Source organism: Triturus cristatus, chromosome 11 (assembly GCF_964204655.1).
Source record: "Triturus cristatus chromosome 11, aTriCri1.1, whole genome shotgun sequence".
In the NCBI taxonomy this organism is placed as follows: Eukaryota; Metazoa; Chordata; class Amphibia; order Caudata; family Salamandridae; genus Triturus; species Triturus cristatus.
The window spans coordinates 694,704,465-694,719,170 of record NC_140594.1 but is presented as its reverse complement, the minus strand read 5'-3'; the positions used below and the strand labels follow the sequence as shown (position 1 = coordinate 694,719,170).

At 49.8% G+C, this 14,706-nt stretch overlaps 1 protein-coding gene across 1 annotated transcript in view; it reads left to right on the top strand.

Moving 5' to 3' along the window:
• LOC146785328 (ephrin type-B receptor 1) overlaps positions 1 to 14,706 on the top strand; it is a 793,299-nt gene that overhangs the window by 641,534 nt on the left and 137,059 nt on the right. Inside the window, exons 10-11 of the mRNA XM_085634314.1 lie at positions 8,897 to 9,019; positions 10,983 to 11,230. Coding sequence (XP_085490440.1) covers positions 8,897 to 9,019; positions 10,983 to 11,230 — 371 coding nt within the window. The remainder of the gene's footprint in view (positions 1 to 8,896; positions 9,020 to 10,982; positions 11,231 to 14,706) is intronic.

The following is a 14,706-nucleotide window of genomic DNA, read 5'->3' as shown; positions in this document are numbered from 1 at the left end:
CACTGCAGCACCAGTGCGATGTCTGAGTGAGAGGCCCGAGACCGGACACAGGGTGTGCCACTGCAGCACCAGTGCGATGTCTGAGTGAAAGGCCTGAGACCAGACCCGCGGTGTGCCACTGCAGCACCAGTGCGATGTCTGAGTGAGAGGCCTGAGACCGGACACAGGGTGTGCCACTGCAGCACCAGTGCGATGTCGGAGTGAAGGGCCCGAGGCCGGACCCGCGGTGTGCCACTGCAGCGCCAGTGCGATGTCTGAGTGAGAGGCCCGAGGCCGGACCCGCGGTGTGCCAGTGCAGCACCAGTGCGATGTCTGAGTGAGAGGCCTGAGACCGGACACAGGGTGTGCCACTGCAGCACCAGTGCGATGTCGGAGTGAAAGGCCTGAGACCAGACCCGCGGTGTGCCACTGCAGCACCAGTGCGATGTCTGAATGAGAGGCCTGAGACCAGACCCGCGGTGTGCCACTGCAGCACCAGTGCGATGTCTGAGTGAGAGGCCTGAGACCGGACACAGGGTGTGCCACTGCAGCACCAGTGCGATGTCTGAGTGAGAGGCCTGAGACCAGACCCGCGGTGTGCCACTGCAGCACCAGTGCGATGTCTGAGTGAGAGGCCTGAGACCGGACACAGGGTGTGCCACTGCAGCATCAGTGCGATGTCAGAGTGAAAGGACCGAGGCAGGACCCGCGGTGTGCCACTGCAGCACCAGTGCGATGTCGGAGTGAAAAGCCCGAGGCCGAACCCGCGGTGTGCCTCTGCAGCACCAGTGAGATGTCTGAGTGAGAGGCCTGAGACCGGACACACTGTGTGTCACTGCAGCACCAGTGCGATGTCTGAGTGAGAGGCCTGAGACCAGACCCGCGGTGTGCCACTGCAGCACCAGTGCGATGTCTGAGTGAGAGGCCTGAGACCGGACACACGGTGTGCCACTGCAGCACCAGTGCGATGTCTGAGTGAGAGGCCTGAGACCGGACACACGGTGTGCCACTGCAGCACCAGTGCGATGTCTGAGTGAGAGGCCTGAGACCGGACACACGGTGTGCCACTGCAGCACCAGCGCGATGTCTGAGTGAGAGGCCTGAGACTGGACACGCGGTGTGCCACTGCAGCACCAATGCGATGTCTGAGTGAGAGGCCTGAGACCGGACACACGGTGTGCCACTGCAGCACCAGTGCGATGTCTGAGTGAGAGGCCTGAGACCAGACCCGCGGTGCGCCACTGCAGCACCAGTGCGATGTCTGAGTGAGAGGCCTGAGACCGGACACAGGGTGTGCCACTGCAGCACCAGTGCGATGTCTGAGTGAGAGGCCTGAGACCAGACACAGGGTGTGCCACTGCAGCACCAGTGAGATGTCTGAGTGAGAGGCCTGAGACCGGACACAGGGTGTGCCACTGCAGCACCGGTGCGATGTCTGAGTGAGAGGCCTGAGACCAGACCCGCCGTGTGCCACTGCAGCACCAGTGAGATGTCTGAGTGAGAGGCCTGAGACCGGACACAGGGTGTGCCACTGCAGCACCAGTGCGATGTCTGAGTGAGAGGCCTGAGACCGGACACACGGTGTGCCACTGCAGCACCAGTGCGATGTCTGAGTGAAAGGCCTGAGACCAGACCCGCGGTGTGCCACTGCAGCACCAGTGCGATGTCTGAGTGAGAGGCCTGAGACCGGACACAGGGTGTGCCACTGCAGCACCGGTGCGATGTCTGAGTAAGAGGCCTGAGACCGGACACACGGTGTGCCACTGCAGCACCAGTGCGATGTCTGAGTGAGAGGCCTGAGACCAGACCCGCGGTGTGCCACTGCAGCACCAGTGCGATGTCTGAGTGAGAGGCCTGAGACCGGACACAGGGTGTGCCACTGCAGCATCAGTGCGATGTCAGAGTGAAAGGACCGAGGCAGGACCCGCGGTGTGCCACTGCAGCACCAGTGCGATGTCGGAGTGAAAGGCCCGAGGCCGAACCCGCGGTGTGCCTCTGCAGCACCAGTGAGATGTGTGAGTGAGAGGCCTGAGACCGGACACACTGTGTGCCACTGCAGCACCAGTGCGATGTCTGAGTGAGAGGCCTGAGACCAGACCCGCGGTGTGCCACTGCAGCACCAGTGCGATGTCTGAGTGAGAGGCCTGAGACCGGACACACGGTGTGCCACTGCAGCACCAGTGCGATGTCTGAGTGAGAGGCCTGAGACCGGACACACGGTGTGCCACTGCAGCACCAGTGCGATGTCTGAGTGAGAGGCCTGAGACCGGACACACGGTGTGCCACTGCAGCACCAGCGCGATGTCTGAGTGAGAGGCCTGAGACTGGACACGCGGTGTGCCACTGCAGCACCAATGCGATGTCTGAGTGAGAGGCCTGAGACCGGACACACGGTGTGCCACTGCAGCACCAGTGCGATGTCTGAGTGAGAGGCCTGAGACCAGACCCGCGGTGCGCCACTGCAGCACCAGTGCGATGTCTGAGTGAGAGGCCTGAGACCGGACACAGGGTGTGCCACTGCAGCACCAGTGCGATGTCTGAGTGAGAGGCCTGAGACCGGACACAGGGTGTGCCACTGCAGCACCAGTGAGATGTCTGAGTGAGAGGCCTGAGACCGGACACAGGGTGTGCCACTGCAGCACCGGTGCGATGTCTGAGTGAGAGGCCTGAGACCAGACCCGCCGTGTGCCACTGCAGCACCAGTGAGATGTCTGAGTGAGAGGCCTGAGACCGGACACAGGGTGTGCCACTGCAGCACCAGTGCGATGTCTGAGTGAGAGGCCTGAGACCGGACACACGGTGTGCCACTGCAGCACCAGTGCGATGTCTGAGTGAAAGGCCTGAGACCAGACCCGCGGTGTGCCACTGCAGCACCAGTGCGATGTCTGAGTGAGAGGCCTGAGACCGGACACAGGGTGTGCCACTGCAGCACCGGTGCGATGTCTGAGTAAGAGGCCTGAGACCGGACACACGGTGTGCCACTGCAGCACCAGTGCGATGTCTGAGTGAGCGGCCTGACACCGGACCTGCGGTGTGCCACTGCAGCACCAGTGCGATGTCTGAGTGAGAGGCCTGAGACCGGACACAGGGTGTGCCACTGCAGCACCAGTGCGATGTCTGAGTGAGAGGCCTGAGACCGGACACACGGTGTGCCACTGCAGCACCAGTGCGATGTCTGAGTGAAAGGCCTGAGACCAGACCCGCGGTGTGCCACTGCAGCACCAGTGCGATGTCTGAGTGAGAGGCCTGAGACCGGACACAGGGTGTGCCACTGCAGCACCGGTGCGATGTCTGAGTAAGAGGCCTGAGACCGGACACACGGTGTGCCACTGCAGCACCAGTGCGATGTCTGAGTGAGCGGCCTGACACCGGACCTGCGGTGTGCCACTGCAGCACCAGTGCGATGTCTGAGTGAGAGGCCTGAGACCGAACCCGCGGTGTGCTATTGCAGCACCAGTGCGATGTCTGAGTGAGAGGCCCGAGACCGGACCCGTGGTGTGCTATTGCAGCACCAGTGAGATGTCTGAGTGAGAGGCCTGAGACCGGACACAGGGTGTGCCTCTGCAGCACCAGTGCGATGTATGAGTGAGAGGCCCGAGACCGGACACAGGGTGTGCCACTGCAGCACCAGTGCGATGTATGAGTGAGAGGCCTGAGACCAGACACAGGGTGTGCCACTGCAGCACCAGTGCGATGTATGAGTGGGAGACCTGAGACCGGACACAGGGTGTGCCACTGCAGCACCAGTGCGATGTATGAGTGAGAGGCCCGAGACCGGACACAGGGTGTGCCACTGCAGCACCAGTGCGATGTATGAGTGGGAGACCTGAGACCGGACACAGGGTGTGCCACTGCAGCACCAGTGCGATGTATGAGTGAGAGGCCCGAGACCGGACACAGGGTGTGCCTCTGCAGCACCAGTGCGATGTATGAGTGAGAGGCCCGAGACCGGACACAGGGTGTGCCACTGCAGCACCAGTGCGATGTATGAGTGAGAGGCCTGAGACCAGACACAGGGTGTGCCACTGCAGCACCAGTGCGATGTATGAGTGGGAGACCTGAGACCGGACACAGGGTGTGCCACTGCAGCACCAGTGCGATGTATGAGTGGGAGACCTGAGACCGGACACAGGGTGTGCCACTGCAGCACCAGTGCGATGTATGAGTGAGAGGCCCGAGACCGGACACAGGGTGTGCCACTGCAGCACCAGTGCGATGTCTGAGTGAGAGGCCTGAGACCGGACACAGGGTGTGCCACTGCAGCACCAGTGCGATGTATGAGTGGGAGACCTGAGACCGGACACAGGGTGTGCCACTGCAGCACCAGTGCGATGTCGGAGTGAAAGGCCCGAGGCCGAACCCGCGGTGTGCCACTGCAGCACCAGTGCGATGTCGGAGTGAAAGGCCCGAGGCCGAACCCGCGGTGTGCCACTGCAGCACTAGTGAGATGTCTCAGTATGCTAGCATGCCAGCTGTGGAGTCAGAGCACCCCTGAGGGTCAGAGCTTCTAACTGCTGCAAGGACATCTTCTCTTCCAGATGCTGAACAAATGATTGCCAGTTTTGAATAGAGTAGAAGCAGCCGCGGTCGGTAGTAGGTGTAACTGCAGGGCGGTGACGTGAGGAGGGGGAGGGGCAGGGTGGGGGGTAGTAAACTATGGATTACGGAGGTTTACAGGTAAGTTAACATATAAATTAATAAAACGAATTTCGTTGAGTGCACTGCATCCCCAAATGCGATGCAGTGCACACAACGAAATTCGTTTTATTAATTTATATGTTAACTTACCTGTAAACCTCCGTAATCCATAGTTTACTACCCCCCACCCTGCCCCTCCCTCTCCCCACGTCACCGCCCTGCAGTTACACCTACTACCGACCGCGGCTGAGTAGAAGTGATGACGTAAGTGCCAGCTCGGTGTAATTTACTGTATCCAGACGTCAGACACCTCCTTCTCCCCAGCCCGTACAGCTCTGAGCGTGTACTGCGTCCTTGGCTTGTACTCAGTGTTGAACGGGCCCGTCGGGCGCTCTGACGCTGCCAAATCGGCCAACTTGAAAGGGTCAGTGTGTGGGTCATTTCTTGAGGCCTAGTGGTCCGTGATGGCCCCATAAAACTGTCCACATGCTGGCCCTTTCACGCTGGCCCATCTGATAGTGCAGAGTGCCTGAAATGTCAGTCCAGCAATACCTGTTCTCTCTTTATTCTTTTAGAATGAGACCTTTACCATGCATTACTCTTTCACAACAGTTCTTACCAGCAGCACAGCATGCTATTTCTTACGTTTATAATCACGCACGTGTTTATTTATTAAAACATAGAAAACATATTTGCACGAAATGTTGCACTGAACAATGCGTTTTACGGTACATAGCAAAAAAACAAAGAGTTTGGTGGGTAGATAAACAAGCATAGTGTTCCTGGTGTAGGCCCTCTCCACAACTCGGGAATAACACCTCCATGTGGACTGCCGCCGTTCTGCTGTTCTACTCGGGGACCCCGCCTGATGACACCCCAGTCGCTCCAGGAGCCACGGAAGCCCCCTGGGGTAGCTTACCACGTGTCCTCCTCAAGGGCCCCCTCAGAGACGATATCTCTCTCAGCTTCCGTTTCCCCATCAGCCAGTGAGCCCTGCTGTGAGCCTCTCAATCCTCAGATAAACCAGGTCATATCCTGAGTAATTCTCTGAGAATGGATTGCGGGCCAGGCTGATCTCACCGAGTGTGTTGGTGATCTATGGGGGCTTTCACAGAAGGGCCCGCCATGCATCTCCGATGAGCATCTGAGTGATCTAAAGGCCCTACCACCCGCCCTAGCCTCAGAGTGAGCAAGGACGCCCCCTCCCGCGCCTGCGCACTCCCAACGGACAGCTGTGAACTGAGAAACAAAGGTGAACTCTAACCGAGGAATCTGTCGTCACATAGGCACCTTACCTCACTGGAAGGCGCGCGAGGGACGGATGGATGGATTGATGGTCACTAACAGTGACTTGCGTCAGAGTATAAAGGTGATCTGTGCAGGGAGAGACGCCAAGGAGTGAATGAGAGAGGAAATTAAACTATCAGCTCATCACCAGTGGTGGGCGGTCAGCCTAGCACAGCACACCAACACCTACCTTCTTAATCTTAGGAGTTCGACCATACATTCACTCGTCTTTCGTTCCATCATTCTTACCATCTTCCCCTTCCATCTGTTCCTTCCTCCCTTGTCACCTTTCCTCAGTCCTTTGCCGTTTCTTCTCTGGATTCTTTCCTTTACCTTTGCTTCTTCATTCTTACTCAGCCCCCTCAGTACATCCCACCCTATGCCGCTCTGCACCGCTCAAGTTTTCTTCGCCTTTCTTCCTGTGCTTCTCTTTCCCTCACCTTTTCCTGTTCTATTTCTCCTTCCTTCATTTATCATTTTTTGTTTCCTTCACCCACCTTTGAGCCCCCGCTTCCTCCTTCACACTATATCGCTTCTATATTCTTTTTCTTACATCTTCCCCTTGGACACTGTTCTTTCCTCGCTATAATTCCCACGTTTTCTTCACTTTCCTTCTATGTTTCCTTCTTCAGTTGCTTTCTGGTTAGTCTCCCATCCTATCTTTTTCCTCATATCTCTTCTTCTTACTTTCCTTGTAGCCCATCCATGTGCCCATCCTTGTCTACCTTTCACGTGCTTTCTCTTTTCCACTCATTCCTTTTCTTTGTTTCTTGAATGCATATTTTCCCTTTTGATAAACATCATGCCCTCGATCTTTGCTCATTTGTATCAGTCCTTTGCATCATTCCTCCCCTTTCCAGTTCTCCCCTATTTAACTCTTTGTTTCTTGGCTGTGTTCCCTTTTTCTTCGTCAAGTGGTCTTGCAATCACATTTCTGCTACCTCTATTTTTGCAGCTTGCACTCCCTTTTACCTCTAACCTCTGATCAATTAAATCTGTGGTGTGATAAATCTGGGGAGCATGGCTTTAAGTGGGCCGGGTCTCACCGGTGCTGAGCACCGGCAGTTTTTTAAAGGGGGCCTCGAAACGGGTTTCTATCAGGCTCTGTTTTGTGCCCTGGCACAGGCGGTCTGTGTTTTTTCCGGGCTGCAGTGACAGCAGGCACATCGATGTGCGCTGCTCACACCGCTCACCTCTCACTAGTGGAAAAGTTACAGCATGACGTCATGCTGGGTGAGCGTTGTAGGGGAGGGGAACCCTTTAAAGAGTAATTTACTCTCTGGATTCCCCTTCTCTTTTTGAGATTCAGGAGCAGCAACATTGTCATGGTGTCACCAGGGCTTTAAGTCGAAGCTTTTTCAATATTATATACAACAAGCCATAGTTGCTGCTTATTTATCCTATGCAACTAACAACCATTGACAAAGCCAATAGTCCTGACTTGTCGTAGGTATGATGTTACTTGTTGTATCATATATCTGGATGCAATGACAAACAGCAAAATACAATTCGGGCGGCACACTATGCTAAGCACAGATATTTAGCTTACGCGTTTTAAGCCACGCCCTTAATTACATTGGCCACGCCCCTTTGAGAGATTCCCCCCCCAGTTTTTTCATCCCACTTAAAGCCCTGCTGGGGAGCCAGATAGAGTTTTCCATATATTTTTCTGCTAATAGGTTCCATATGACAACCATAAGTAATGGCTTCTTTTTTGGTTTGAGCACCCACGGTGGCAGGTGTTCTCAGTATGGTAAAATGATTGATTGAAAAGGTAACATGGTTGTTGGCGGAGAATAGTCACCAAAGAAAAATAATATAAGAAAAATGACGTTAATAAAGCAAAAAGGAAATGTGGGGCTGAGAGATTGAAAAATGCATTGGAGGGCAGAAAAAAGCTGCAACAATGTTAAAGTAGTTCATAATAAAAAAAAAAAGCAAGACAACTGACAAAGATTGAATTAAAGCATACATTGTAACAAAGAAATTCAGAGTGAGGAATAAAAGGCCAAATAAAGGAATGTTAAATACCTGTGCAAAACAAAGATATAGATGAAAAGGATGAGTAACAAACAAAATCGGGTAGAAGCCCAAAAAAGAATGTTTGATAAGTAATAAATTAATGAAGGGGAAGCATAAAGGAGAAGAGTGGACTAGAAAGGGAGCTACAGAAATAGACTGGCAGACAGAAGGAGTACAAGGAATAGAGAGAATAGGATGTGAAAAGACGCAGCAAGGTTGAAGAATGAATATGAAAGTAATAGCAAGACATTTTTTAGAAGTAAGGGTGATTTTGAGAGGTGATCGTTACATTTGGCAAAAGTTAACAAAAACGAAGGTGGGAAAGGATGCAGCACTGACGGTTACAAAGTATAAAAAAAGCGAACAGAAGTGCAAACTAAAAGGAAGAATGGGACTGGTTTCACATAGAGGCTTGAGGCCTAAGAGACTACACGAAATCGGTGAAGGAGGGTGTGAAAAGAAGGAAGAGATGAGAGATGGTCCTGAAAAAGAGAAAGTGGAAGCCATGGGGTAAGCAGGATTAAGGGAATAGCAATGTATGACAGAAAGCAAAATACATGATACTCAAAAAGAAAAGCACAAAGTAAGCAAGTGAGAGCAAAGGTGTGATCCAGCGTGCGCTTGCTGAGTTCCTTTCGTCTGTCTCCCTCAGTGCATTCTTCCTGCCTCTCTGACCCCTCTGCATTTCCTGAGGGTGCCACTTGTAGGCGAACATAATAGTATGTGATACTGGAAATCCATACAAATCTATGTTTTATATAGGAAAAGACACAATTACTATGGAGAGATGTCTCTTAAGGGGGGGTGGGGGCAATTGTACCTGGAACTAACTGCACAGCCAAGACACAAGAGTACTGTGGGGAACACCATTCTTGTGGGGGACTAATATGAAAGGCTAGTGAGGTTGTCGAAAATCTCTGGACTGACGCCCCAACTTTTCACCTTTTTCCTACCGCGCCCTGACGGGCAGGGTCCCCAGGAATGAAGATCTACATTGACCCCTTCACATATGAGGACCCCAATGAGGCCGTGCGTGAGTTTGCTAAGGAGATTGACGTCTCTTTCGTCAAGATCGAAGAAGTGATTGGAGCAGGTGTGTACCATCCCTTATATAAACGTTCCCGCCACCCTCCTCGGGGCTCTCGCGCCACTATCATATTGTGCCTTCTTTTATTTGCTCAAAGTGTCTGGCTTATATTCACCCTCGCATCTGTCACTCACATCACACTCCTCACATGCTTCAGCCACTAACCTTTGATTTTCCATCCAGTCAAAAACTCTATTTTTGAGCCACACTACAATCTTTAAATTGTTTACTCATAGCACAAAAGGGATGTTCCTTTCTTCCCTCGTTACACAGCCCCCAAGTCCTGCATCCACACCACAGGCTTAACACTATTCACACACTCTATTACCTCACACCCATACTTTGACGCCTAAAGTCACACCACAACCGGTAATCCATCCCCAACACATCATGGCCGTGGCACATTTCACAAACACTGCATTGACCACATCCTTCCTTACAATACCTTTCAAAGGGTCTTCTCTGCTTCACACTTTGCTGTTCTGCTCTTCTTGTGCCCTTTGCCTCAGTGTTCCTTCACCCACTTGTTCCACCCTTTCCAAATGAGTTGGCTCATTTTCCACATAAGAGCCTTATTCTGTCCCCATATCCTGTGCTTATTCTTTCATAACAAACTTAAGCATTCTTTATTCCTCGCATTCTTTACTTCTTTCTTCCTCACAATCCTTCCACCATCTTCTCAGACTTTCCCCTTTTCCTCTTCCTGCTGTTCTGTATCAGCTTTCACTTCCTCAAAGTCTTTTACCCCTTTCTCTCTCCTCCCAATCATTTACCCTCTCATGCTTTCACACACCTCCACCCTATTTACCTTTTTGCTTCCTCCCTTCCTTTATCCTCTCATTCTTCTCCCATTTGTGGATCACCTTTTTCCACCTAATAGCCTTCTCCCCACTCATCTTAGCTCTGCTTTATCTCCTTTCTTCTTCTCATAACATTAACTACCTATTCCCTCTTCCACTTTTCAATCCTCTCATTTCCCTCTCTTCTGTTTCTATCATTTGCGTTTTTCAATTTTTAATTCTTCACTCTCACTTCCTTTGAACCCGTTCACCATCTTTCTGTTCTCTGCCACCCCTGTCTCCTTAAACGTCATTGCACTTACATTGTACAATTTCTACATCATTCATTTGTGTCTGTTTTAGACACAGCTCTTCACATCTCTTCATTCTTTTTGCCACTTCACCTCATCAGTAAGTGTTGCCCTTACCTGAGCCACCTCACATTGTCTCCCGTCTCTGAGGGGTGCAGAGCTAACGTGCCACCTTCTTTCCCCATTCTCTTTATACTGCAATCCAGATATAGATTCATAAAAACGTACTCACAGAGTAATGACACTGCTATAGTTACACGAGAAATAACGCAGGGCAACAGCATCTTTTGTGAAAACACAGATTATAACATAAAGAGTGCAGCAATCCTACATTTCAGAAAATATCTCTCTACAACAACTTTAAATCTGTATTTAATTTTCAAATCCAGTCGAACTCACTCCTCACATATTTTAGGACTGAGTTCAGATTCTGTCTCCAGTTGTAGCTATTTGGGGGGAAGGGAATCAAGAGCTGGATTCGTTCGAATATTTTGTAGAGGGTTATTTATTTTAAGTCGAGATTTTGGTAACCTATCTTTTAAGTGTATTTTTTCAAATATATTTTTTGCAGTTTGTTTTCACATGCCAGTTCACTCTTTGTGCCTGTGTTTTTTAGAGAATGTGTTAATCGGTGCCCGAATTAAAAGGGCAAATTAATGTGAAATAAAACAATTTTTTAATCCTTGAAAAATTCATAAGCCTGGTTTCATTATTTGTGTGTACCACTCCCTATTTGAGAAAACTTTGTGGGCTCTCTCCAATTATTCTAAATTAAAAATCGTCCACAGTTAGTGTTCTGTCAATGTACTTATTGTGAGCCCACAGAGATGATATGACTTTGGGAATCTAAAGTGCTGTACCCTTTTACCACTTTTCCAGGGGAGTTTGGAGAAGTGTACAAGGGTCGATTGAAGCTTCCTGGAAAGCGAGAGATCTCTGTTGCCATCAAGACGCTCAAAGCTGGCTACTCAGAGAAGCAGAGACGGGACTTCCTGAGTGAAGCCTCCATTATGGGTCAGTTTGACCACCCCAACATCATTCGGCTGGAGGGAGTGGTGACAAAGAGCCGTCCTGTGATGATCATAACTGAGTTCATGGAGAACGGTGCCCTGGATTCCTTTCTACGAGTAAGCACAACCGCATTTTAGGGGTGGGGATGGAATTTCAAGAATCACAGAGCACTACCATATCTTCTTTCTGGTCTAGTGGAGCTCATTCAAACATGATTAGTAATATTGAGTGTAAAAAACCGTACTGCAAATGTTGAAAGTGTCTTAATGCCAAATTTACAGATTGGGAAAAATAATGGGAAATAAAAGTGTAAACCATATCTGTTCCTGCAAGACTCCGTGGGTGGGATGGTGGCCAAAGGCTGCAGTAAACTGTCGAGTGACAGGGGATACTTATTCTGGTACAGCCATATACAGCCCACAAGGTAACTGGGCAAAGGAACTGTGGGGTGTGGGGAGGAGTGGGATGCCTCCATAACACGGGTCACTTATGGCTTCACTTCCTTCGCAAGTCAGGTCTCTCGTAGTACCTTTCACACTGGTGGCACACTGGGGTTCTTCACCTGGAGAGTATCTTCTCCTAAAGGTCGTCTCTTCATCCTTCTTCCCTCGTTTAGCAGACATGCAGTTTTGTTGGTACTTCAGGCAGACATTCAGCTTCTGTAGCAGAACATGCCGACTTCATATCCTCTTACCTCTATGAGATTGACTGCTAGGCGTCCACCAATCCTAGTTCACAACAATCGTTCGAGTACTCTGCGGAGCACTCCCTTCCTTGATCAAGAAGATCATGAGCTGCAACAAAGTGGGGTGATTTGGATCCCACTTTTCTATAGATTTTCCAGACAGGGAAGTCACATCCACTGTCTAAGGTTTTAACAGGTTTGGGTTGGTTCTTTTTCAAATGTCCTTCTCAGGATGGTTTCTAGACACAGCCTTTGTGAGAAGTTGTGGGTCTCAGAGCAGTCAGAATTGTCAGACTCCGTCTTACATGACTCTGCCCTCGTGACTCCACTGCCGATTTGCTACCATACTTTGACTCCCAGTTTATGGGATCCCAGATTATATGTTTTCCATTTCCTGCACTGCAGCCAATCATGTGGCTATATAAACCATCCATTCATCTCCCTAGAATGTGGCCACACTCTGAGCCAACCTTAGATTGGCTTGTAATTGTCCCAGCCAATCCTAGCAATCTCTACTCCGCTTGCCCTGTGTTCATTTGATTGCACACATTGGCTTGGGGTTACATCTAGGCATCTGAACCCCCTTTTGGCCTCTTAGTGTGTTTTGCTGATGGAGTGATAAACAGTGGGCCTGACCGGCACTACCTGGGAAGTGAAGGGGTGATGCAACCACTCCCTGCCTTTCTCAACGAACACCACCAACAGTGCACCACCAAATCACCACAAATGTAATTAGTGGTGCACCACCACTGAAGCTTTGAGGGGGCCCTTGTCATGCAGTGCCAAAATTAGGCCATCACACGGATGTGTGAGCACTGGGCCCTCAGCATACAGTGTTAGAACAGTGCTCTCAACATGTAGTGCCAGCCCATGGCCCTCAGCATGCAGTGGCAGCACTGGACCCTCATCTTGCATTGGCAGTTTTGGGCCTCACTTTCCGGGACTAGCCAGGGCCCTCACACTGCACTGGTTCATTCATTTCCGTCCATACTTGACGAGGCCTCCTGAGACCTACATTCGATTTAGGTCAGGATTGCCCCCTAAAATTCTGACTCCGTCCCTATTTCCCTGATAGCTCTTAATCGTGTCGTTTTCACTCCAGAGTGCCGACTGTTATTATCTAGTAAAAGATACTAAAGATTCCACCCGACATGACTTCATGAGGTCTTCATGTTCCGTGTTTAAAAGTAAGATGAACCAAATAGCCCTTTCATTCAGTCTAACATTTTGAAATTCCACCTTTTTGGTCAAATTTCCCTTTTCTTGTATCTCTCTCACTCAAGCAGTGGAGAAGGTTTAAACCTGTGTGTGTGTGTGTGTGTGTGCAAGAGCTGTTGTGGAGAGGGAGTTACCTAGAGGATAGATAGGTGGATAGGTGACAGCCTAATGAATTAATTATACTGATATAGAACGGCTCTTTGGTTTCACCCCCTACTACATTTTTTTTTGTCTGAGTTTCTTTACTTTGATGAGAGGTTGTGAACATTGTTGCAAGGTAATCAATCATCTTTGCTGTATGTTGAATGGCATCCTACATGGTGAGTGGCATTGCTGTGTGGTGTATGTTGTTGCAAAGTGGCTGGTCTTACTGCGAGGTCATTGGCCTTGGTTCCACTTTGGTCAGCTTTTTTGGGAGATTGTCAAGCACTGTAGTGAGGGTGTGGAATTGCTCGATTACAAGGAGGTTGGCTTGATTGTGTGGGGGCCGTCTTTGCTGCAAGATGGTTGCCTTCATTGTGGGGTGGGCGGATTTGCAGGATTTGCAGTGAATTTGTTAGCTTTATGGAGCATGTTAAATTGCGGTATAATTCTTAGTAAAGGCTCTTTTCCTGAAGATTATCAACCTTCTGCTGTGAATTCATGGGATCTGAAGAAGGCTTTTCTCAAAGGAGTGCATGGTGTATTCAAAGTTTTGGCACTGTAATTTATTGTTGGGGTCTTTCTGAAGTAGTTCTGGAGTTAACAGTAGTGATTTCCATGTTAGTAAGATGGTGGCCTGGTGTTGCTTCTCCCCTACCAGTCTTGGAGCAGTGTTCCAAATCACTTAAAGGTGTACCACCTGGACAGTCCTGTGTAGAATGAGTTGACATGGCCTAATTTGGAGTTTAGTAGACCAAGTACTTCATCGCAATTGTGATGGAGTACTCTGTTCGCCAAACCCTCGGTCTGCCTACCTCATTTAGAGGCGGGCTGACCTTAAGTCATCCGGAAAGGAAAGCCTCCTCTGACAGTGTAGGAGCTGTGGGAGAATGGATTGACATTAAATAATCTGTCCTATTTAGGTTGGAAGGTGTAATGCATGTTTTGTTTACAAATTAAGAACTGCTTTGGGGGATTTTTTAATTTGACTCGCCAAGCAGGGTCCAGTGGCCGCCATGTCTGCTGAAAAGGTGTTAAAGAATAAAGTAAATCTGGCTCTGACTGGTGTGACTAACTGGATTGACGCGGTTAAATCGAACTTTAGGGGCTCACATGTTCTCTTCAGTGGAGGCATCTTTAAGAAACCAAGAATAACTGGCATTTTGCGGTGACCATTTGAAGAATAACAACATGTGGTCTTTCCAAAGTTATTAAAGAGAATGCTCTATTTTGGTATAGAGGCAACGTAGGGGATGGGTGTACTGGCCTACAGGGAATTCGTTATATGGACACAGTGTGATGCCTTTGAAAAGCATATAGAATCAATCAGTAAGCTACATGATGGGTATTTGGCTGACTCTATTTCAGCCCTTTTTGCATTATATAGAAACTAGCCTGGAGGTGATTATAAAAATGCAGTGATCTTTCCACAATTTGAAAGTAATATGAAGTTTTCAATTTTTGTAAAGTTAAATCCTTCACAATTGTACTGCAATATTTCCAAAAGAATGAGTCAAGATCAGTAAATAAAATAAATAGGATTTTGAA